The 23,212-nt window shown below is 41.5% G+C and overlaps 1 protein-coding gene across 1 annotated transcript; it reads left to right on the top strand.

The window, feature by feature from the left end:
* Positions 1-1,808: 1,808 nt before the first annotated feature.
* LOC138960368 (hatching enzyme 1.2-like) lies at positions 1,809-22,923 on the top strand. The gene is made up of 12 exons (XM_070332261.1): positions 1,809-1,968; positions 4,539-4,557; positions 5,039-5,068; positions 5,409-5,440; positions 6,999-7,074; positions 8,295-8,430; positions 9,493-9,668; positions 11,727-11,957; positions 16,151-16,183; positions 18,731-18,871; positions 20,521-20,768; positions 22,366-22,923. Exons 1-12 carry the CDS (start codon positions 1,903-1,905, stop codon positions 22,450-22,452), a joined length of 1,275 nt encoding a protein of 424 aa, XP_070188362.1. The 5' UTR covers positions 1,809-1,902; the 3' UTR covers positions 22,453-22,923.
* Positions 22,924-23,212: the final 289 nt, after the last annotated feature.

Genomic DNA, 23,212 nt, shown 5'->3' with positions numbered 1-23,212 from the left:
AACACCTACGAACAAGCAAACAAAAAACACATAAACAAACAACCAAACAAACAAACAAACCAACCAAACAAACAGACACACAGACAAACAAACAAACAAGCAAACAAACATAACAAAGAAAGAAACAAACAAACAAACATACTTGTCATCATTTTCACGAGATTTCATTCACAAACACCTGGGAAATGAATCTCATGTTCCCCATGCAATAAATCCCCGGTTACCATAGTTGCAGGAAGCAGGTTATACATGGATAATCAAAAGCAAACCCAATAGAAACGCTCGGGGATTCTTCGGCTCTTTTCATTGGCGTTTCCCCAGACCTAAACAGACGACACGACACTGCTTTGCAAAGTTCCAACAATGAACTGGCAAACTGGCAAAAGTAAACAAAAAACAAAACTACTTCATGAAAGGTCATAAATTCATCACAAACAAATGAAACCTAGCGATATGTTTTGTCTTCTTACAAAGTCATGGAGTGCGTGTATCTGTGTTTCGATACACAGACGTTCGGAGAAACACGAACGTCGACAAGTTCAAGTCAAACCAATTGACCCCTGACACACACATTTTGACCCGTGCACAAGACGTTGTATCGATAAACGAAGCGCAAATAAAAAATAATAATAAATGCAAAGAACATAGCAACAAGATAATTATGCAAACATCTAACAAAGCCGAGCAAGCAGAATGACAGGTCTAATGAAAAACAAAGAGGCAATGAGTCGGAAACAAGATCGCGATTCTTTCCTTCGCTGCACGACGCAAATCTTCTGTGACCTTTGACCCAACGTAGCTTCCACATTCGATCACTAAGCTTAATATTTACAACTGAAAACCGAGGGGGTGGAATACTGAGAGGAACCTACAGAACTGTGCATCCTCAAACCTTACATATTTATCCCAACATTTTATGAACTCAAAACACAGAAAGTTGCTTTCACACGCCAGCTTTGATTGCAACAACGTGCTGAGGCCCCAAACCATGTGTTATCAAAACGGAACTCGTGTTTCAAAGCATGGCTCCCTGTGTTGATTTGGCACTTATTTTCTCACTACCAAAATGATGACAAAAACGATGTTTGGTGGTTTGTTGTCAGACCAGCTTTTTTGTCGGTCCTCGGGGGGCATATTGACTTTTGTTTCATATTAATTGACCGCGGCCTTCGGCCTTGGTAAATAAATATGAAACAAAAGACGATATGCTCCCCCTCGGACCGACAAAAAAGCTGGTCTGTCAACAACCCATCAAACATCTTATACTGTTACTACTATTGACAACTGCCACACACATAACTGTACGAGTGTACATGAACTATTCTTACAAAATAGTTGATCATGGAAGGCTCCGACCTCTGCACTAACCTAACCTAGGAGATAAGAAATCTAAAACAGATAAACTGCTTACGTTCCAAAATCTAGAATAAAAAAAACGAAACAAGAAAGGAAAAATAATAAAACGTTTAATGGTCTTGGAAAGACATAAAATAATTATGATACATATAAAAGAACGGACTATGCGTTAACTTAAACCTCTCCATCTGAGTAGGCGTTAAATTCGACTCTCGCCATCTTTATGTAGAAGTCTAATGAACGCCTACTCAGCTGAGTTTTTTTTATGGGCCTTTTAATTATTTGCATGTCTGTCCATTACAAAAACCATGAGTTCAACCTTCTCGTGAATATTTTTGTTTTGTCTGCATTTAAACGTTTCATAATCAAACCTTTCTTGTGTTTTTTGTACTCTAGAAGATAAGGGCCGAGCTACGTCTTATATATTTAAAAAAGTCGTGCAGCCAGCCGAGTTACTTTTTGCGGCACTGGGGCAGGACGGTAAGGTCTATTGTGGCGAGAGAGTGATTTCAGTTTGTTGCTGCTTTTTCGTCTTGTTTAGCAATCATGAAGCTTTGCCTACTGCTCACCTTCCTCGGGCTGGTGGCTGGCCGGCCGGAACCCGAACCGCAGGTACGTTTACGTGTATAAAAGCAGGGGTTTTTGTAATAAAAAAAAGTTACGTTTTTGTGTGCGCATTTTATTAACATACGTGTACGTGCATGCCAACACAGTTTTGTGTGTAGCAAGGAGCACAGGCTATACAGTTAAACACAGTTTTGTGTGTAACAAGGAGCACAGGCTATACAGTTAAACACAGTTTTGTGTGTAGCAAGGAGCACAGGCTATACAGTTAAACACAGTTTTGTGTGTAGCAAGGAGCACAGGCTATACAGTTAAACACAGTTTTGTGTGTAGCAAGGAGCACAGGCTATACAGTTAAACACAGTTTTGTGTGTAACAAGGAGCACAGGCTATACAGTTAAACACAGTTTTATGTGTAGCAAGGAGCACAGGCTATACAGTTAAACACAGTTTTATGTGTAACAAGGAGCACAGGCTATACAGTTAAACACAGTTTTGTGTGTAGCAAGGAGCACAGGCTATACAGTTAAACACAGTTTTGTGTGTAACAAGGAGCACAGGCTATACAGTTAAACACAGGGTCACTTCTGGTTTTACATTTTTAGTTTTACATGGCAGGATGTCTATTTACACATTTGTAATTTAGCCATGAACAAATTATTTAATAGCAAAATAAGATACATTTGATACATTGTTTGACAGAAGGCACAGAAGAATTTTTTTGTGAGAGCACGAGTGACTTTGTTCATGCTACCCAAATAAGATACTATTCTTTACTCAGTTTTCTTTTGATTGGCAGTTATTCAGTTTTGAATGTCGTGCATGGCTGCATGTTGTTGTTATACTGACGGGTCGTGTGCTGGCCTATCCCACACGCACTGTATGAAACAAGTAATTCCCCTGCCGTTTCATTCAAACTTTCTATGATGTTAAAGGCACTTAACTTGGCTATCTGACACACTTTTCGGATTACAATTTTTTTTCAGTGGTCACGTGACCGCCACTCAAATAACGGTACCCCGAAAATCGACCCGACCAAACTGTACGAGAACAGTTACAAAAAATTGACACAAATTTAGAATATGCACAACTTGCTTACTTTTAAATATTGACACAAATTTAGAATATGCACAACTCGCTTACTTTTAAATATGGACACAAATTTAGAATATGCACAACTTGCTTACTTTAGAATATGCACAACTTGCTTACTTTTAAATATCGAGAGATAGTCAAAATAAGTATTTATGCTAAACAGGTTATTTTTGTTATGGCTATTATGCGTATGTCTTGGGTTACACCATTCCTACTGATGAATTTGTCAATCGCATGAGCGGTCATAAACAGGAGGTTCTTCGGAGGGGTACCACAACAACAAGCTCTGTATTGCAGGAATGACCTGGAGGATTGCTTTGAAACTTCCAGAATAGTATACCTACATATCAGAAATACTTCATATTAAATTTCATGATCTTTACATGTATTTGTTAAGAAGTTATGCAATGACCCAATCTTCCAGAAAGAGTTTTAAGCCCGTCACAGGTTTTTGGGTTTACACTAAGCAAATCCATGACTTCGCGTGCATACAGAAAAACGATTGTACTATCAAAGTTTCACTTGAACATGATCACTGATGTACATTTGTGTTATTTGTAAAGCTGCCGGTTCTAAACAGCAGAATGTTTAAAATGATTTCTGTTATCTTTTCATTTATATATTTATTTATATTTTTTTTATCTTAAATTTAGAACAAGTTTACTAATGATTAAACGTGGCCGAATTTTTGCAGAAGGTCACTGTCACATGAGCTTGGTAGAATTTTTTGTTTGTTTAGCCGAAGCACTCGTCCTCTTCGCATACTTCTTCTTCTTCTTCTTCTTCTTCGTTCATGGACTGAAACTCCCACGTTCACTCATGTTTTTGCACGAGAGGGCTTTTATGTGTATGACCGTTTTTATCCCGCCATTCAGACAGCCATACGCCGCTTTCGGGGGAAGCATGCGGGGTATTTTCGTGTTTTTATAACCCACCAAACTCTGACATGGATTACAGGATCTTTTCCGTGCGCACTTGGTCTTGTGCTTGTGTGTACACACGAAGGGGGATAACGCACTAGCCGGTCGGCACATAAGTTGACCTGGGAGATTGGACACATCTCCACCCTTTACCCACCAGGAGGCCGCGCTCTGGATTTGAACTCACGACCTTCCGATTAGGAGACCGATGTCTTATTCACTAGGCCACTGCACCCACCCTCTTCGTCTACAAAGCTTGGTTCAGGATGTACTATTCGGATAAGCCTTACGAGAATCCAAATTGTGGGTCACTTATCCCATTTTTACATTTCGAGATATTTGAGTAGTTGAACATGTCTCCTTTGATATGTATATACACTAATTTATATGACTAAAAATTACTTGTTTTATTGAGTTTATTTAATTAAATTAAGACAAGAAATGCATACAAACAAAACTAGCTCAACAACTCGAACTATTGTTTGCACTGTACTTCTTTTCGTCAAAAAAGTAAATTCTTATGCGAGTTGTTTTTAATGTTCCAATGTTATCACATGACCATTGAACGTGTACATACTTTTCTCTTCTTTGTTTTTGTTGCAGATCGAAGTTGAAGAGCTTGGTAAGTGATTTTGTTTTTGAAAAAATAATAAATGGATTTGGTGATTGACTTATCTTCCGAATTACATTTCCTTGGAATTGTTTTGACCTTAAACATCGGTTTGAAGAAATATACTTCATAATTGTATTTTTGTGTGAAGAAACAAAGCCCAATATTTCTTGTCTCCAAGAAATGTGCTGCATTTTTGTAGTGTTTTATACTCATGTTGCAGTCAGTACCAACAATACACAAATACCAAAGTTTAGGATTTGAAAATATACGCATACACGCACATACACTGGCACAGGCACACAGACAGACAGACGGACAAAGTCTCACGCACGCACGCACGCATGCACGCACACACGCACGCACGCACGCACGCACGCACGCACACACACACACACACACAAACACACACACACACACACATACGCACGCACGCACGCACACACGCACGCACGTATGCATGATTGTAATCTTTTTTAATTGATTTTTCCAGAAACTGTCGAAGACCCTGAAGTTACAGAAGGTAAGCAAACTTTCATTTGTTTGATGTATATTTTTGTATTTGCTTTTGTTTGGTTGTTTGTTTGTTTGTTTGTCCATCATACAAAGACCACAAAGCAAGTGGTGGTGAGAACCTCCATTTTATATAACCTCCATTTTATATAACCTCCATTTTATATAACCTCCATTTTATATAACCTCCATTTTATATAACCTCCATTTTATATAACCTCCATTTTTATATAACCTCCATTTTATATAACCTCCATTTTATATAACCTCCATTTTATATAACCTCCATTTTATATAACCTCATATTCGCAAACATACTTCTAAAACCACTCTAATTTATTTGTTAACAGGTTACTTTGAGGGAGACATCGAACTTCCCAAGGTAAGTGGAAGCGACTCCATCATCAGAGGAGATTTTTTTTATTTTATTCACAATTAAATAACTAGAAAGAGGCACGAGTATCTAATAAGTTATGTACCTCCGGCAACTGAGCAGATGCTGATCGAACAACAATTCTGTGTCTCGACACCCCCCCCCCCTCCTCCACACCAATTTCAAAGAGTTCCCCGTCAACGTTTCGATATTTTTAAGCCCTATTCGATTGTTGTAAGCAGCTGTGGCGAAGTTCAGGGGTGGATGTTGCAGTGAGTGCTGGGACGGGGCGGCGTGGTAGCATACTTGGAGAAGGAACAAGCGTCGGGGCAAGCAAAAAGAGAATGAAAAAAAAAATGAAAAAAAAAACATAAAGAAGAGAGAAAAAAGAGGAAGAAAAAGAGAGAAAAGAAAAACAAGTCGCGTAAGGCGTAATTACAACATTTAGTCAAGCTGTCGAACTCACAGAATGAAACTGAACTCACTGCATTTTTACAGCAAGAGCGAAAACTCGTAGCATCGTCAGTCCACCGCTCGATGCACACGCAGTGAAATTGACAAGAAGAGCGGGGTAGTAGTTGCGCTGAGAAGGATAGCACGCTTTTCTTTATTCTTTTTCACTTTCTGAGCGTGTTTTTAATCCAAACATATCACATCTATATGTTTTTAGAATCAGGAACCCACAAGAAATAAGATGAAATTGTTTTTAAATCGATTTCGGAAATTTTATTTTAATAATAATGTTTATATTTTTAATTTTCAGAGCTTGTTTTTAATCCGAATATAACATATTTATATGTTTTTGGAATCAGAAAATGATGACAAAAAAGATAAACGTAAATTTGGATCGTTTTAAAAAAAATTAGTTTTTTTTACAATTTTCAGATTTTTAATGACCAAAGTCATTAATTGATTTTTAAGCCACCAAGCTGAAATGCAATACCGAAGTCCGGCCTTCGTCGAAGATTGCTGGGCCAAAACTTCAATCAATTTGATTGAAAAATGAGGGTGTGACAGTGCCACCTCAACTTTTACAAAAAGCCAGATATGACGTCATCAAAGGTATTTATCGAAAAAAAGAAAACAAATGTCCGGGGATATTATTCCCAGGAACTCTCAGGTCAAATTTCATAAAGATCGGTCCAGTAGTTTGGTCTGAATCTCTCTACACACTCACACAGACAGACAGACAGACAGACACACACACACACACACACACACACATACACCACAACCCTCGTCTCGATTCCCCCCTCTACGTTAAAACATTTAGTCAAAACTTGACTAAATGTAAAAAGAAAGAGAGATGAGAGTGAAGAGGAGAAAGAGAAAGAGAAGAAGAGGAGAGAGAGAGAAAAAAAAAAAAAAAAAAAAAAAAAAAAAAGCAGCTGTGGCCTAAGTCAATTCAATGAAAAGATAGAGGATGAAAGTCGTTAGAGATGACAGGAGATATCACGTGACTCTCAGATTACACTTACTGTTGTAGTTTATATTTAGAGCACGTACTTCCCTTTGTTCCTCAGCATTCAGGTTTACATTGCTTGTGTGTCTTGTTCTTTGTCTCCAGTTTCGCAATGCCATCCGTAACCTGAATAGTCGTTGGCCGAACGGCATTGTCTACTACAGGATCAGCTCTGCTTTCCGTCAGTGGTCATTCGATATTATGAACATTCTTTTCTCATATGGCAGAGAGAGAGAGAGAGAGAGAGAGAGAGAGAGAGAGAGAGAGAGAGAGAGAGAGAGAGAGAGAGAGACAGACAGCCAGCCAGACAGACAGACAGACAGACAGTCAGACAGACAGACAGACAGACAGACAGACAGACAGAGAGACAGAAACAGAGAGACAAAGAGAGAGGTTATTTGTCAAAGCACATTATGAGGAGTTTGTTTTAGTTCAAAGTAAGGCTTTATTGTTTTATTCCGGTGACTTTTACATTTTTCCTGGTGTTCAATACTGAGATTCCACTTTGCACTGTCAGGCGTGTTTTCTGTAAGTCCGAACATTTTCTCTCTGCATGACCACTGACAGTCTAGGAGATACAAAATATATTTTTAATACACCCACAGGGTTTAGCCTGGAAGAAAAAGACAATGGGACATTTGTCCCCCTCAACCAAATGTTGATGGGACATTACATAGTCCAAGGCAAAACGCACAAAGCAGGTTAGGCGGTGCCAAAATACTTTTGTCAAAAGATGCAAAATAGTGCTATTTGGTTCCATATGATGATATGAGAATTTGCCAGTGTATCAGGTTAGTGTGTGTTTGTGTTTCGATTGATTTCGCTTCTGTTGGCAGTTTTCACAGAGGTAAACGCGCAAGTGCAGATAGTTTGCAGGATTGCTTGAATACTCATAAATTACATTTTAAAAGCCAGCACAGCGCATTTCACAAACTCGCAAGTTCCTCGGCTTGGCGCACGTTTTTGCTTAGGTCATTCCGAACACTGTACTCCCGTGAAAAGTGTGCATGGGTCGGCGCAGTGGTACGTAATCTCAGTGCTCCCTTTGACGCACTGAAGGGAATTCCAATGGGACATTTTGAGATGTTATGCGCCAATGGTGCAAGGCGCACTGGTAAATGAAACCCTGCACGGTGACCCACGGACGCACGCACGCACGCACGTATGCACGCACGAACGAACGTATGCATGCACAAACGCCACACGCGTTCGCATACGTATATACACATTTGTCCAAGCAAAGCAAAACAAAAGAAAAAATACACACACACAAACACAAAGGAAAACGAAAGAAAACAAAACAAAACAAAACAAAACAAAACAAAACAAAACAAACGAACAAACAAGCAATCAAAACAATCAAAGCAAAGTAAAACAACGCTTACAAAAAACATTTTTCAGCCTCGAGTACCCACGCCACCATCGTAGAGGCGATGAGAGAGATCGAGTCGAACACCAAGCACGGCTCTACCTACTGTGTGCGTTACGTGGAGAGGACAACTCAGCATGATTATATCTACATCCAGAAAAACACAGGGTAAGGCTTCCTGGTGTATAGTGTCTTTGTCACTAAGCCAGAGTGCTCACATCCACTTCAACAGCTGCCTCGCAATGGATCAATAATCAGCCCACAAAGGGCATAACGCCAACTCTCAAAATTGCCTAGATATCGGTTACATTGTACTCAAGCGAACAAAGAAACAAAGAAACAAACGCACAAACAAACAAACAAACAAACAAACAGGTAAAAAGACAATTATCCATCCTGACAGCTGTCATAGCAAGATGGGCGTCACAGGAATGTGGATGGTGGGTTTGGGGGCTGGGTTTTGGGAGTATATTCCTGCATAGAGGCAGTACGTGTTTTCCAATGCAATCGCAGTAACAGTCAGAACTATCCATCCTGACAGCTGTCATAGCAAGATGGGCGTCACAGGAATGTGGGTGGTGGGTTTGGGGGCTGGTTTTGGGAGTATATTCCTGCATAGAGGCAGTACGTGTTTTCCAATGCAATCGCAGTAACAGTCAGAACTATCCATCCTGACAGCTGTCATAGCAAGATGGGCGTCACAGGAATGTGGATGGTGGGTTTGGGGGCTGGGGTTTGGGAGTATATTCCTGCATAGTGGCAGTACGTGTGTTCCAATGCAATCGCAGTAACAGTCAGAACTATCCATCCTGACAGCTGTCATAGCAAGATGGGCGTCACAGGAATGTGGCTGGTGGGTTTGGGGGCTGGGGTTTGGGAGTATATTCCTGGATAGAGGCTGTACGTATGTTCCAATGCAATCGCAGTAACAGTCAGAACTATCCATCCTGACAGCTGTCATAGCAAGATGGGCGTCACAGGAATGTGGGTGGTGAGTGGGGTGCTGGGTGGATGTGTATGTTCCTGCATTGAGGCAGTGCATGTTTTTCCCGAAATGCAATAGCATTAACAGTCAGTACCTTCCATCCTGACAGCTGTCATAGCAAGATGGGCGTCACAGGAATGTGGATGGTGAGAGGGGCGCTGAATGTTGGGGTATGTTCATGCATGGAGGTAGTGCGCGTTTTCAAATGCAAAAGTAGTAACAGTCAGAACTATCCATCCTGACAGCTGTCACAGCAAGATCGGGCGTCACGGCGGTGCCCAGGAACTGTCCATCGGCACGGGGTGTGAGCGCAAGGGCACCATTATGCACGAGCTGAACCACGCGCTGGGCTTCTGGCACGAGCAGAGCCGTTACGATCGTGATTCCTACGTCACTATCCACACGGATAACATCGACTCCAGTAAGACAAATTATCCTGTTTTATGTAAGAGTGAATAGCAATGGACTGAAACGGGCGTTTACTGTTCAGTTCGATATCCAAAATGCACAAACCTGCTGTTGATGTTGTTGTTGTTGTTGTTGTTGTTGTTGTTGTTTGAATGCTTTAGCTTGGTGATGGTCCTTTTCAATTCTCTAGTACCTACACGAGGTTATGTTTGACGTCACACACAAGTATAACGTGTTATCTCAAACTTCTGAGAGGGATCCCCGTCAATTATTATTCTTACTTTTGTTCCTCCAAAATGATGACAAAAACAATGTCAGGTACCTTGTTGCCATACCAGAATGTTTGTGTTGGTCGTCAGGGACTATCTACACTACTCGTCATAAAAAAAAATTACACATGCGTTTGAGGGCAGATCTTTCTGATGGGGCCGTTTATCGTAAAACCAATTATATGACTGGAAAGGCCGTTTATTCCCCTAACTTATTCAGAAAACAGATTGAGTTTACATGACGTAGTGTCGATACAGTGGAACCTACAAAACAGACACCCCCAAAATCAAATTCGCAAAATCAAGGTTCCCGCGGTAAAATCGACAACAAATCAGAACAACTAAATCGAACCATGTTTAGCATGTCATTAGACAGAACAATCACATCTGCACCCAAACCAGTCAGTTTTGTTCATAGGCCCCTATATCTTGTCTACCATGGACGCTAAGGCATGCTGAGCGGTGTTGGTGTCAATCCTCTCAGAAGGCATAAAAGGCAGTTTTTGAAGCCTTTTTAGCGGGTAATGAGACAAAAAATGATACATTTGAGTAACTCGCCAACGCATTGCCTTCAAACTTCCGGAGATTTGTGCTAACACATGTCGTAAACTACACAGGAAATCTTAAGTCATTTGAGTTATTAGTTCTGCTGTTATGCGACATACCAGAAAGAGTTTTAAAAATAAAGATGTACCGTACCGTGTCCGATTGAGAAAAAAAAAATTAGCAAGCATTTAGAAAAATGAAAGCTTCAATTTACCCTTAAATCTAATACAGTTTCAACAATGGCTGTTCACAGCGCATTTGTTTAAACGCACACAAAAATTCTTGGAAAATGCTTTTTCAAGAGCCATTGGTCAGTTAAGCGTGTCGGCAGTGAGCTTTGCTAGGCCTAGGCCGACATTTGCGCTCAGCGCTCTGAATGAGTCAACTTCTTAAAACCTACTTTCGCGTTGAAATCCTCATTCCACCCATGTCTGATAAGATATGTACGTGAAATTTGAGTATGTGGCGCACCTGTCATTGTTCTTGAACTTTTTAACAAATTAAATTTTTTCGATGAGTCAGCAAAAACCTACCGTCAATTTAAGAACGTTTTCTGACATGACAAATAACAGCAGACCTAATGTCTCAAATGACGTGAAATTCCGTATTTACTTTACGACACGTGTTAGCACAAATCTCCGAAAGGTTGAAGGCAATGCGTTGGCGAGTTACCCAAATGTATCATTTTTTACCGCTAAAACGGCTTCAAAAACTGCCTTTTATAGACCGCTCAGCATGCCGTAGCGCCCTTGGTAGACAAGATATGTGAACAAAACTTACTGATTTGGATGCAGATTTGATTGATCTGTCTAATGACATGCTAAACATGTTTCGTTTTAGCAGTTTTGAATTTTTGTCAATTTTAACGCGGGAACCTTGATTTTGCGAATTTGATTTTGGGGGGAGTCTGTGTTGTAGGTTCCACTGTATTGACACTACGTCATGTAAACTCAATCTGTTTTCTGAATAAGTTAGGGGAATAAACGGCCTTTCCAGTCATATCATTGGTTTTACGATAAACGGCCCCATCAGAAAGATCTGCCCTCAAACGCATGTGTAAAGTGTTTCATGACGAGCAGTGTATATCACCTTCTGTTTCATCTTTAACAACTTCGGCCTTTTAGGCCCTGATCGACAAAGATAAAAACAGAGGACGATATGCCCCCCTTGGACCAACACAAAACTTGATCTGTCAACAAGCTACCAATCATCTTATATTGTCAGTGTTGTAGCTATTTTTTCAATACTCATTGCAGAGTATCTGCACGATTTCGCCAAGCACACTACCAGCGACATGACCGTGTTGGGCACTCACTACGATTTTGGTTCCATCATGCACTATGGCCCCTACACTTTCGCCAAAGACAAGTCCCACCCCTCCATCTCCCCCAAGCCCGGTCAGGCTCATGGAGTGACCATGGGTCAGCGTCTGGCCATGAGCACCCAGGACGTTTCGCTCATCCAGAAACTGTATGGATGTTCTGCTGGTGAGTTTGGGTGTTAAGGAGGTGTGTGTGTGTGTGTGTGTGTGTGTGTGTGTGTGTGTGTTTGTGTGTGTGTAAGTGTGTGTTTGTATGTGTTTGTGTTTGTGTGTGTGAGTATGAGTGTGTGTGTGTGTGTGTGTGTGTGTGTGTGTGTGTATGTGCATGTGAGTGAGTGCGTGTGTGTATGTATGTGTGTGTGTGTGTGTGTTCATGTGTGTGTGTGTGTATGTGCGTGCGTGCGTGTGCGTGTGTGTTTGTGTGTGTGTGAAAGAGAGAGAGAGAGAGAGAGAGAGAGAGAGAGAGAGAGAGAGAGAGAGAGAGAGAAAGAGAGAGAGAGAGAGAACGAACGAACGAACGAACGAACGAACTTTATTACTCAAGGATGGAGATTTTAGGCTCACGCCTTGTCTTACAATCTGTCCCTGCTAAACAAAGACATAAAAATAAAGACAATAAAAGAACAATTGTCAATCGCAATCATACTGTATTACTAATTGTAATTCAATCGAGTTTGCGTTTTAATGAAACAGATCCTGTGATTGGTCAGAATGCCCCAACTCATTAAAAATTACAGGTCACTAATTACACATTAACATGCTTCCATTTGAAACTTCGAGGTCTTCATCGGGGATTGACGCCCGACAAAACATAATTGAAGCCCGACGGAGCGAAGCGACGGAGGGCTTCAATTAGACTTTGGGAGGGCGTCAATCCACGATGAAGACCGAGAAGTTTCAAATGGAAGCATGTTAATGTTATTGTAATTCAATCTGACGACGATCTCTTTCCTGCTTTCATGCGGTTGTAAACAGACAGAATTGGTTCTGTTCTGTTCACACACTACTTTCAGTCCACCTACCTGCAAGGGTCAAGTCCCAAGAAATATGTCTCTGTATTCCTATCGTATCACTCTGCTCCTGTTTTGTTTTCTTTCACATACATTTTCCCTTCTTTTTTTGACGGGTTTCTGGACAGTAAACTCTAATTCTAAAACAAATTCTTGTCATCACAAAAGCGATCTTTGGATTGACTGACGTAGTCCGGAAGAATTCATGCATCAACTTACGTCACGTATTCGACGTCATCACTTCGCATACCTTATGGTCTCGGTATTTCATTGGCCTTCATATTTCCTACTTGTAAAATGACCCTCAAAGCTAACCGAGACTAGTTGAGGCTGTATCAATGCGCCTCGCCAGCAGGTTGTTAATGGATTTTTTAGCGAGTGGTTATCGACAATTAGTCGCAGGTAATTTGTGATAAAGTTGGGGCATTCTGACCAATCACAGGATCTGTTTCATTAAAACGCAAACTTGATTGAATTACAATTCTCGATAGTCACTCGCTAAAAAATACCTGCTGGCGAGGCGCATTGATACAGCCTCAACTAGTCTCGGTTAGCTTTGAGGGTCATTTTACAAGTAGGAAATATGAAGTACCAACGAAATATCGAGACCATAAGGTATGCGAAGTGATGACGTCGGATACGTGACGTAAGTTGATGCATGAATTCTTTCGGATACGTCAGTCAATTCCAAAGATCGCTTTTGTGATGAAAAGAATTTGTTTTGAGTTTGCTGTCCAGAAACTCGTCAAAAAAGAAGGGAAAATGTATGTGAAAGAAAACAAAACAGGAGGAAAGTGGTACGATAGGAATACAGAGACATATTTCTTGGGACTTGACCCTTGCAGGTAGGTGGACTGGAAGTAGTGTGTGAAGAGAACAGAACCAATTCTATCTGTTTACCATTGCATGAAAGCAGGAAAGAGATCGTCGTCACATTGAATTACAATAACATTAACATGCTTCCATTTGAAACTTCTCGGTCTTCATCGTGGATTGACGCCCTCCCAAAGTCTAATTGAAGCCCTCCGTCGCTTCGCTCCATCGGGCTTCAATTAGCTTTTGTCGGGCGTCAATCCCCGATGAAGACCTCGAAGTTTCAAATGGAAGCATGTTAATTACACACCCGTTTAATGAACCAAAAGAAGAGATGGTTCTACAAAAAAAATAGATGCTTTCACCAAAAGAAAAGATGGCTTGAGTGAAAAAGAATTAAAGTACAACAACAAAAAAATTTGATCCGCCAAAAGAATTGCTGTCTGAACAAAAAATAAAATAAACTGGCAAAAGCAAATATACTCAGGCAAAAGAAAATATAATCAGGCAAAAGATTGACTACTTCAGGCAAAAGAAAATATAGTTTCAACAAAAGAAATGGATAGTCATTCTCCAACACAGTGAAACACTTTGAGAGAGAGGCTGGAAATGTCAAGATTTCTCGGAGTTGTTGAGAATGACATTGTAAAGAACTGGTCTATGGAACGAGCACCAAATGTAACCGCAGAGCACACCGAGATTGCCGAAGCACCACATCGCACACTGAAAATGTGGACAACAGCGTTTCAGTGGGCAACGTCACCAGCTGAGTCGCTGAAGACGGGGAACACGATCTTCGTGGGATCTTCAACCCTGGAAAAGGCGCTCAAGACTGCCATCCGAGAGACCGAAGAAAAGGTTGAATGATCGCACCGTCCTGGGTTGACTTCGAGGAGTATGCCACATGTCGGAGGTCGGTGTGGAAGATTACGATCGACGAAAACAATCAGTTTTTCTGCAAGTGTCCGGAGTTCCTCAAGTGCTACGTGTGTCATCATTCCATGGGCATGGAGATTCGTCTGGAGGTGACCAACCCCCCTGCCCAGGCCAAGACCATCCCAATCGGCCAGAAGCGAAAGCGCGGTCGCCCAAAGCTGTCGAGACCAGCGCTTATCAGGCAGTGAACACACTGATCTTGACTGCTCTGTACACTGATTTTATCATTTTCATTTAACTTTCTTTGGACGTACAATTATGATTATGATATGGAGTGACACTATTTTGTCTCTGAAAGTACACTAAACTTTATATTTTTTGCTGACAGTAGCTATTTTGTTGTTGAAATAATTCGGTTTTTTGTTGAGAATTCTTTTGCAAGTCTCATTTCTTTTTTTGGTAGAATCAATCGGTTTTTTGCTAGAAGCATCTATTTTGTGGGTGGAAACATCCGATTTTTTGTTGGAATATCTTTTGCTAACTAAGCAATTCTTTTGGTGAAAGCATCTATTCTTTTGGTGATTTAATTTATTGCCATTTTTTAGCGAGTGGCTATCGACAATTAGTCACCTGTAATTTTTAATGAGTTGGGGCATTCTGACCAATCACAGGATCTGTTTCATTAAAGCCATATGTACTCGATGACTATACACGCTAATTGCTTTACCAACAGCTGGAGACATGCTAAATTAAGTTCCCTGCAAAATATTGTGGTCTAGGACCCCTTCAATGTTGAGATATGTTAATTTTCATTTTGATCTGGATCGTCCTATTTACAGATTTGCCAACAGAGGTAGCGTTGACGCAAGGGAAATAACTCCGCGTCTTTGTTTACATCCAAAGTTTTTGAGACTCTAAAACAAGCTGTAATGCATGTATATGGTCCGCGCATGGCGACATATCGTCATTACATGGTCTTATGGTGCGTTTGACATCGATTATGGGCAAACTACACTTTGTAAACACGGGAGCGCGTACATATGCCTTTAAAACGCAAACTTGATTGAATTACAATGTGTAATTACAACATAACCTATACGAATACATAATGCATGATAGAACATTGAAATGTACATGTCAATAATTATAATACAAAGGAAAAGAAAAGTCGACTCGCACTGACAGTGACACACGCGCGCCGCATGCCTGCACACACACACACTCACACACACACACACACACACACACACACACACACACACACACACACACACACACACACATACACATACACACACTCACACACACACACACACACATACACATATGCGCACACACACACACACAGACATATACGCACGCACACACACACATACACACGCACACACACATACACCCTCATCATCACCAGAGAGAGAGAGAGAGAGAGAGAGAGAGAGAGAGAGAGAGAGAGAGAGAGAGAGAGAGAGAGAGAGAGAGAGAGAGAGAGAGAGAGAGAGAGAGAGAGAGAGAGAGAGAGAGAGTGTGCGTGCGTCCTTTGGTAGGTGCGTCTGTTAATTGCTGTGTTGTTTCCAGATTAATTTATGACTGTTTTAAAAATAACCTCTTCTGTAATGCAATATTGATGATAACATTTAAATTGTGTTTTTCTTCCCCACAGATACCTCTCACATCACCCATCCTGCCAGTGCTCGTAAGTACTTGACATCATCACCCATCCTGCCAGTGGTCGTAAGTACTTGACATCATCACCCATCCTGCCAGTGGTCGTAAGTACTTGACATCATCACCCATCCTGCTGGTGGTCGTAAGTACTTGACATCATCACCCATCCTGCCAGTGGTCGTAAGTACTTGATATCATCACCCATCCTGCCAGTGCTCGTAAGTACTTGACATCATCACCCATCCTGCTAGTGGTCGTAAGTACTTGACATCATCACCCATCCTGCTAGTGGTCGTAAGTACTTGACATCATCACCCATCCTGCCAGTGGTCGTAAGTACTTGACATCATCACCCATCCTGCCAGTGGTCGTAAGTACTTGACATCATCACCCATCCTGCCAGTGCTCGTAAGTACTTGACATCATCTCCCATCCTGCTAGCGGTCGTAAGTACTTGACATCATCACCCATCCTGCCAGTGGTCGTAAGTACTTGACATCATCACCCATCCTGCCAGTGGTCGTAAGTACTTGACATCATCACCCATCCTGCCAGTGGTCGTAAGTACTTGACATCATCACCTATCCTGCCAGTGGTCGTAAGTACTTGACATCATCACCCATCCTGCTAGTGGTCGTAAGTACTTGACATCATCACCCATCCTGCCAGTGGTCGTAAGTACTTGACATCATCACCCATCCTGCCAGTGGTCGTAAGTACTTGACATCATCACCCATCCTGCCAGTGGTCGTAAGTACTTGACATCATCACCCATCCTGCTAGTGGTCGTAAGTACTTGACATCATCACCCATCCTGCCAGTGGTCGTAAGTACTTGACATCATCACCCATCCTGCCAGTGATCGTAAGTACTTGACATTATCACCCATCCTGCCAGTGGTCGTAAGTACTTGACATCACCCATCCTGCCAGTGGTCGTAAGTACTTGACATCATTACGGAGGTTGATAACATTTATTTTCTTCAGGAAAATCACTGACATGGCCATACGGCTTTCGACAATTTTGAGAAGTTCAAAACTAGACCGTCCTTAGCATTACTTTATTGCTACCGCGATAAAGATCGACAGCTCTGCCGAAATGACGGCAACGTTTTTATCGATATGTTAAGAGGATGAGAGTCGCTTGTTCATTTCAATGCTTGTTATTCTCTCAGGTGCCAGGAGAAAGGTTCCGTATAACTCTCGCTTACTTCATTACACATGTCGTATGCATAAAGAGCGCTTCCTTCCCTTTGGTTATTTGATATGTTATAGGGCGTTCTACCTGAATTTTTCTATCGTAGCGGTCGTGATGTTTTACACTCACAGAATACAGATTATTTTTCCCCCAAGTGTTTTTCAAGAATCTGCTTTATTAATGGAAACTCGAACAACGACATATACTTACAAATATTAACTTGAAGGGTTGATGAAAACTGCATACTGAACGTAAATCTTTTAAACAAAGAATATGATGTGCAGCAATCTCCACAGAGATCAACTACACTGCCAGAGAATATTTATTAATACAAACAAATATCTCAGAGAGAAAGAAAAAGCATTCATACAAGCAAAACCGACCTGCCAATATCTGTGAAAAAGATTTCGAGGGGAGGTAATCAATTTACCTAAATCAAAGGGGCGATTTACAACAGTTGTGTCCCTTGTAACACTTTCAGTTTTTGGTGTTCACTGTTATTATTCGTATATCAGGCAACCAAGGAGATAAAACCATGTACCTCGATCAAAATCCACGCTTCTCAGTGAAACTTCTTGTTGTCGCAAAAGAAAGACAAGGACGAAGAAGAAGATTTGAGATAATTTATACCTGTTGTATTTGGTATGCAGAAGATCAGAGATGATTAATGGTGCCGGGGTATTCATCCCCCTTTATCTCTCCCTACTCACTCTCTCTCTCTTTTTCCTCTCCCTCTCTCTTTCTCTCTCTCTCTTACTCTCTCTCTCTTTCTCTCTCTCTCTCTCTCTCTCTCTCTCTCTCTCTCTCTCTCTTAAAAAAATGTGTTAAAAACCACTTAATGTCTGAGTAGTTTAACGCCTTTTGATTTACCACACTTAGTATTACGTCAAAGATATGCTGTGCATTGTATATTTTGAACATATTTTTGTTGTACTATTGCTACATGTTCGTTGCTACCAGCTTGTAATTACCTGCATAGTATGCATTTGATTTTATGAATAACCACATATGTATGCTCTTTATGCCTCATCTTCATCATCATCATCATCATTATCATCATCATCATCGTCATCATCATCATCATCGTCATCTTTATTATCACGTGCTGAAGTTTTCCGACCTCCTTTTGTTGGTTAACTTTTTAATTTTAATTTTTTAATTTATAATTGTGTGTCTATGCGTCCCAAGGACAGATTGTAAGAAAAGGCGTAGCCTTAAATCTTAATCCTTGTTAAATAAAGTTCAATTCAATTCAATTCTCTCTCTCTCTCTCTCTCTCTCTCTCTCTCTATCTTTCTCTCTCTCTCTCCCCCTGTTAATCTCACAGATCTTCGTCAGCTTATTTAAACTGATTCCGACACACGGTGGAATGTTTCAGAGAGCGTGGTGCACTGCAGCTTCGATAGCAGCTTGTGCGGAATGACTTCGGATAGCCAATCCAATTTCCAGTGGACTCGCAAGTCCGGCAGTACCTCCACCTCACATACCGGACCCAATGCTGACCACACCAACAGTGCTGGTCAGTTCTCTGTCCATCTGTCTGTCTGTCTGTCTGTCAAGTCAGTCTTTTTCTATGGGCATCTTTCTGTCTCCCCCTGTGTGTGTTTGGCACTATTTCTGTATCTCTGTTCCCATATCTTTATCTCCCTCTGTCTCTCTCCCTATATCGGACTCTTTCTCCCTGGGTTTGACTCCCTGGGTCTATGTCTGACTGCTCTCTTTCTCGGTACATATAATCTTTCTCTCTCCCCCTCTCTTTCTGCCCCCCCCCCCTCTCTTTCTCCTTCCCGAATATAATGTCTGTCTCTGTCTAGCTCTGTCTGTCTATGTCTCTCTCCGTCAGTCTGTCTGTCTGTCTGTCTGTGTATCTGTCTGTCTGTGTGAATTTCTGATTCCGACACACGGTGCACAAGCTGCTATCGAATCAGAATTTCTCTCCCTACCTTTGTCTCTCCCCCCCTCTCTCGCTTTCTCTCTCTCTCTCTCTCGCTTTCTCTCTCTCTCTCGCTCTCTCTCTCTCTGTCTCTTTCTCTCTTTGTCTCTCTGTCTCTCTCTTTGTCTCTCTCTCTCTCTCTGTCTCTCTCTGTCTCTCTCTCTCTCCCTCTGTCTCTCTCTGTCTGTCTCTCTCTCTCTCTCTCGCTCTCTCTCTCTGTCTCTTTCTCTCTCTCTCTCTGTCTCTCTCTCTCTGTCTCTCTCTCTGTCTCTCTCTCTGTCTCTCTCTCTCTGTCTCTCTCTATTGCTTATGCCACAACCCTCGTAAAATAAAATTTGATTTGATTTGATTTGATTTGATCTCCCTCTCTCTCTCTCTTTCTCTCTTTTGGATGTTTATATGCAATGCATTATTGCAGCTATGCTGCAATTTCCACACTATATTGTTTTTCCCATTTTTGAATGTGTATACAAAACCATAACCCTTTTCTTATTACTATTTACATTATGTACGTCTGTAAGTAACAATAACCTTGTCAATTTTACTATCTATATTAGGCAAAACAAAAAAAAAGGTCTGTTTACGGTAACATAGGGTGAAAAAATAGGGTCGGTAGGTCGGCTTTTTTTTTTTTTTTTTCTCTCTCCCCTCTCTATGATGTTTCACAGTTCATTTCTTCTCATCAATCCCTGTTTTTGCCCAACATAACTATAAACAGTACTTTGAGCTTACCTCCCTTCTGTCGTCTGCTGTTTGAGCGCAAACAGCTCTATTTTGGATGCGTTTTTTTTTTTCAGACGATCCAAAAAAAAGATTAGGGTCGGGCCTAAAAACTAGGGTCGGTCGGGTTACCGTAAACAGACCTATTTTTTTGGGGGGGCCTTATGTGCGTCTGTATTAAGTGTTAAGGGACAGGTTGTAAGATTAGGCTTTGCCTAAAACCTCTATCCTTTGGTAATCAAAGTTCAGTTTCAGTTTCAGTTTCAGTTTCTCTCTCTCCCTATCTCTCTCTTTCTCTTCCTCTCTCTCTTTCTCTCGCTCTCTCTCCCTCTCTCTCTCCCTCTCTCTTTCTCTCTCTCTCTCTCTACCTTTTTCTCAGTGCCTTGTTTCAACGTTCGTTTCTTGATGCTTGATAAAATCACCGAGAAAGGGGGGGGTCCACTGCTACCTGTACCATCTAGTAACCAAGCCAAACTCCACTCAGTCTCCGCCACACCACACTTCTGTGTGTGCAGGTTACTATATCTACGCGGAAGCCAACGGTCACCACCACGAGAAGGCACGCCTGCTGACCAAGACCACGTCCGCCGGTCACTACTGCGTCGAGTTCTATCTGTTCCAGTACGGCTCGCAGGAGGGCAGCTTCCAGGTGCTGACCGCAGGATCACGCATCCGTGAACAGTCTGTGAAGACAGTGACCGGTAGCCATTCCAACTACTGGGTACACTACAGGATCAACATCAACGTTCCTGCTGACTTCCACGTAAGATCCGATAAAGAGCGATGCATTTGGTTGACGTGTTGATGCTAGTCATGTTTTCCCAATTCATGGCAAAGCTCGCAGGATACACCTTCATCTTCTTCTGCTTTCACACTCGTGTGGTTTTTTTTAATTTTGTTTTTTAGCACCAGTGAGTTTTTACGTGTATGACCGTTTTACCCCGCCATTTAGGCAGCAATACGCCGCTTTCGGGGGATGTATGCAGGGTATGTTTGTGTTTCTATAACCCACCGAATTCTGACCTGGATTACAGGATCTTTTCCGTGCGCACTTGGTCTTGGTCTTACACACGAAAGGGGATAAGGTACTAGCAGGTCTGCACGTAAGTTGACCTGGGAGATCAGAATAATCTCCACCCTTAACCCACCAGGAGCGGCCGGGATTCGAACCCGCGACCTTCCGCAGAGGAGGCCGATATCTTATCCAGAAGGCCACTGCGCCCGTCTCTCAGGATACAAAAGCACTTGCTTAAATCACTTCCTGAAGACTTCGACGTGAGAAATGATAACGATGGGCTTGGTTGATTTTTGTTTTAGTGTTTTTCCCCCATTAGACACAGTCTCTCTCTGCATGCATCTCACAACAAAGCGGACGATTCACACACACACACACACACACACACACACACACACACACACATACACACACACATACACACACACACACACGCACAAACAAACATACACACACACATACACACACACACACACACACACACACACACATTTACACACACACACACACACATACACACACACACACACACATACACACACACACACACATACACACACACACACACACACACACACACACACACACACACACACACATACACACACACACACACACACATACACACACACACACACACATACACACACACACACACACACACATACACACTCACACATATACATACACACACACTCACACACACACACACACACACACACACACACACACATACACACACACATACACACACACACACACACGCACACACACGCACTCACACATATATACACACACACATACACACACAAACAAACAAACACACAAATACACACTTACACACACACACACACATACACACACACACACACACACACACACACATACACACACACACACACACACGCACACACACACGTCAGTGCGTACCCACGGAAATGTTCACACGCACATTGTAGGTTAAAATCTCTGTCGGAAAATGTTGAACATATTTTTGCGGGAGATGCAAACTGATAAACAGCATTTGGCTTAAGTTTTGTTTGGCTGGAAACACTGGAGATCAAATCAAATCAAATTAACTTTATTATCTCAATCCGAAAAATTACATAGGTGGCGCATAAACATGGAGACAAGCGGACGACTAAAACATAACATTAACATAAGATATGTGTAGCAATATATGGGATAGGTGTGTGAATGTTTTAACTGTTTATACTCTATCATGCTACATAAAGATAACTCGTTGCGTCACTGAGTACTGCTCGGAGACGAACTGAAATAACATCGAAATTATTAAATATTTAGGCATTGCTGTGGAATATAACACCTTTCCTGTTTTTTGCAGCTGATCCTTCAGGCAACCGTATCCTCTGGTGACCTTGGCGACATCGCAATTGACGATTTTAACTTATATCATGGCCGCTGTTTGTAAGGCGTTACCATGAAAACATCAGAGGGGCTGCAACCGCCTTGCGTCGATTTATGCAACGACCGAAAGCAGAAGTTACAGAATAAAAAATAATACACAAAAAAGTAAACACACAAATATAAAATCATGAAACAAAAGGGAAGTAACAGCAGAATACGGACACCTACGTTGAGCCATTTGCTGCAGTGTACGGTTACACGCCCACTTAAGATATTTGTTAAATATGAAACAAGTAGGTTAACAATTTGAAGAATGCACGAATTTCTTTGTTCTTGTAAAAACACACTTAATGCATCCAACTTCAAATTATGAGAGAACAAGAAAGTACAAGAAAACACCCACGTCCAGCCATTCATATTTACGCAAACATGCATACGCACAAAATGTTTGTCGAATAAGAAAAAAAACCGTAGAATAAAAATGCAAAGGACACGACTTTTTTGTTCTTGTAAAATAAAAAAAAGTCAAATCGTTTTCACCATCGCCATCATGACGTGGATGTTGAAGTATGTGAATGTGCTTGCGTGCGTACGAGCGAACAACTAACCAACGACACACATTATTAGGGTTAGGGTTTCCTATCGCATTCAGCATATTCAAAAGATTGTTTTGATCATTTCATCCGCCTCTCAATCATAAGTGCTGCGTCTCGTTTTGGTTTGGTTGTGTGTCTGTGTCACACACACACACACACACACACACACACACACACACACACACACACACACACACACGTACGTACACACACACACACACACACACA

This window comes from Littorina saxatilis, linkage group LG2, assembly GCF_037325665.1.
Source record: "Littorina saxatilis isolate snail1 linkage group LG2, US_GU_Lsax_2.0, whole genome shotgun sequence".
Lineage (NCBI taxonomy): Eukaryota > Metazoa > Mollusca > Gastropoda > Littorinimorpha > Littorinidae > Littorina > Littorina saxatilis.
Note: the sequence above shows the minus strand (reverse complement) of the source record. Positions and strands in the feature narration are given on the sequence as shown.

What these genes read in the sequence shown, in the direction of transcription:
- LOC138960368 (XM_070332261.1), top strand. Translation starts at nt 1,903, where the DNA reads ATGAAGCTTTGCCTACTGCTCACCTTCCTCGGGCTGGTGGCTGGCCGG. An exon ending in AGACCCTGAAGTTACAGAAG is followed by an intron (nt 5,069 to 5,408) that starts GTAAGCAAACTT and finishes ATTTGTTAACAG; the next exon opens with GTTACTTTGAGGGAGACATC. An exon ending in ACTGTATGGATGTTCTGCTG is followed by an intron (nt 11,958 to 16,150) that starts GTGAGTTTGGGT and finishes TCTTCCCCACAG; the next exon opens with ATACCTCTCACATCACCCAT.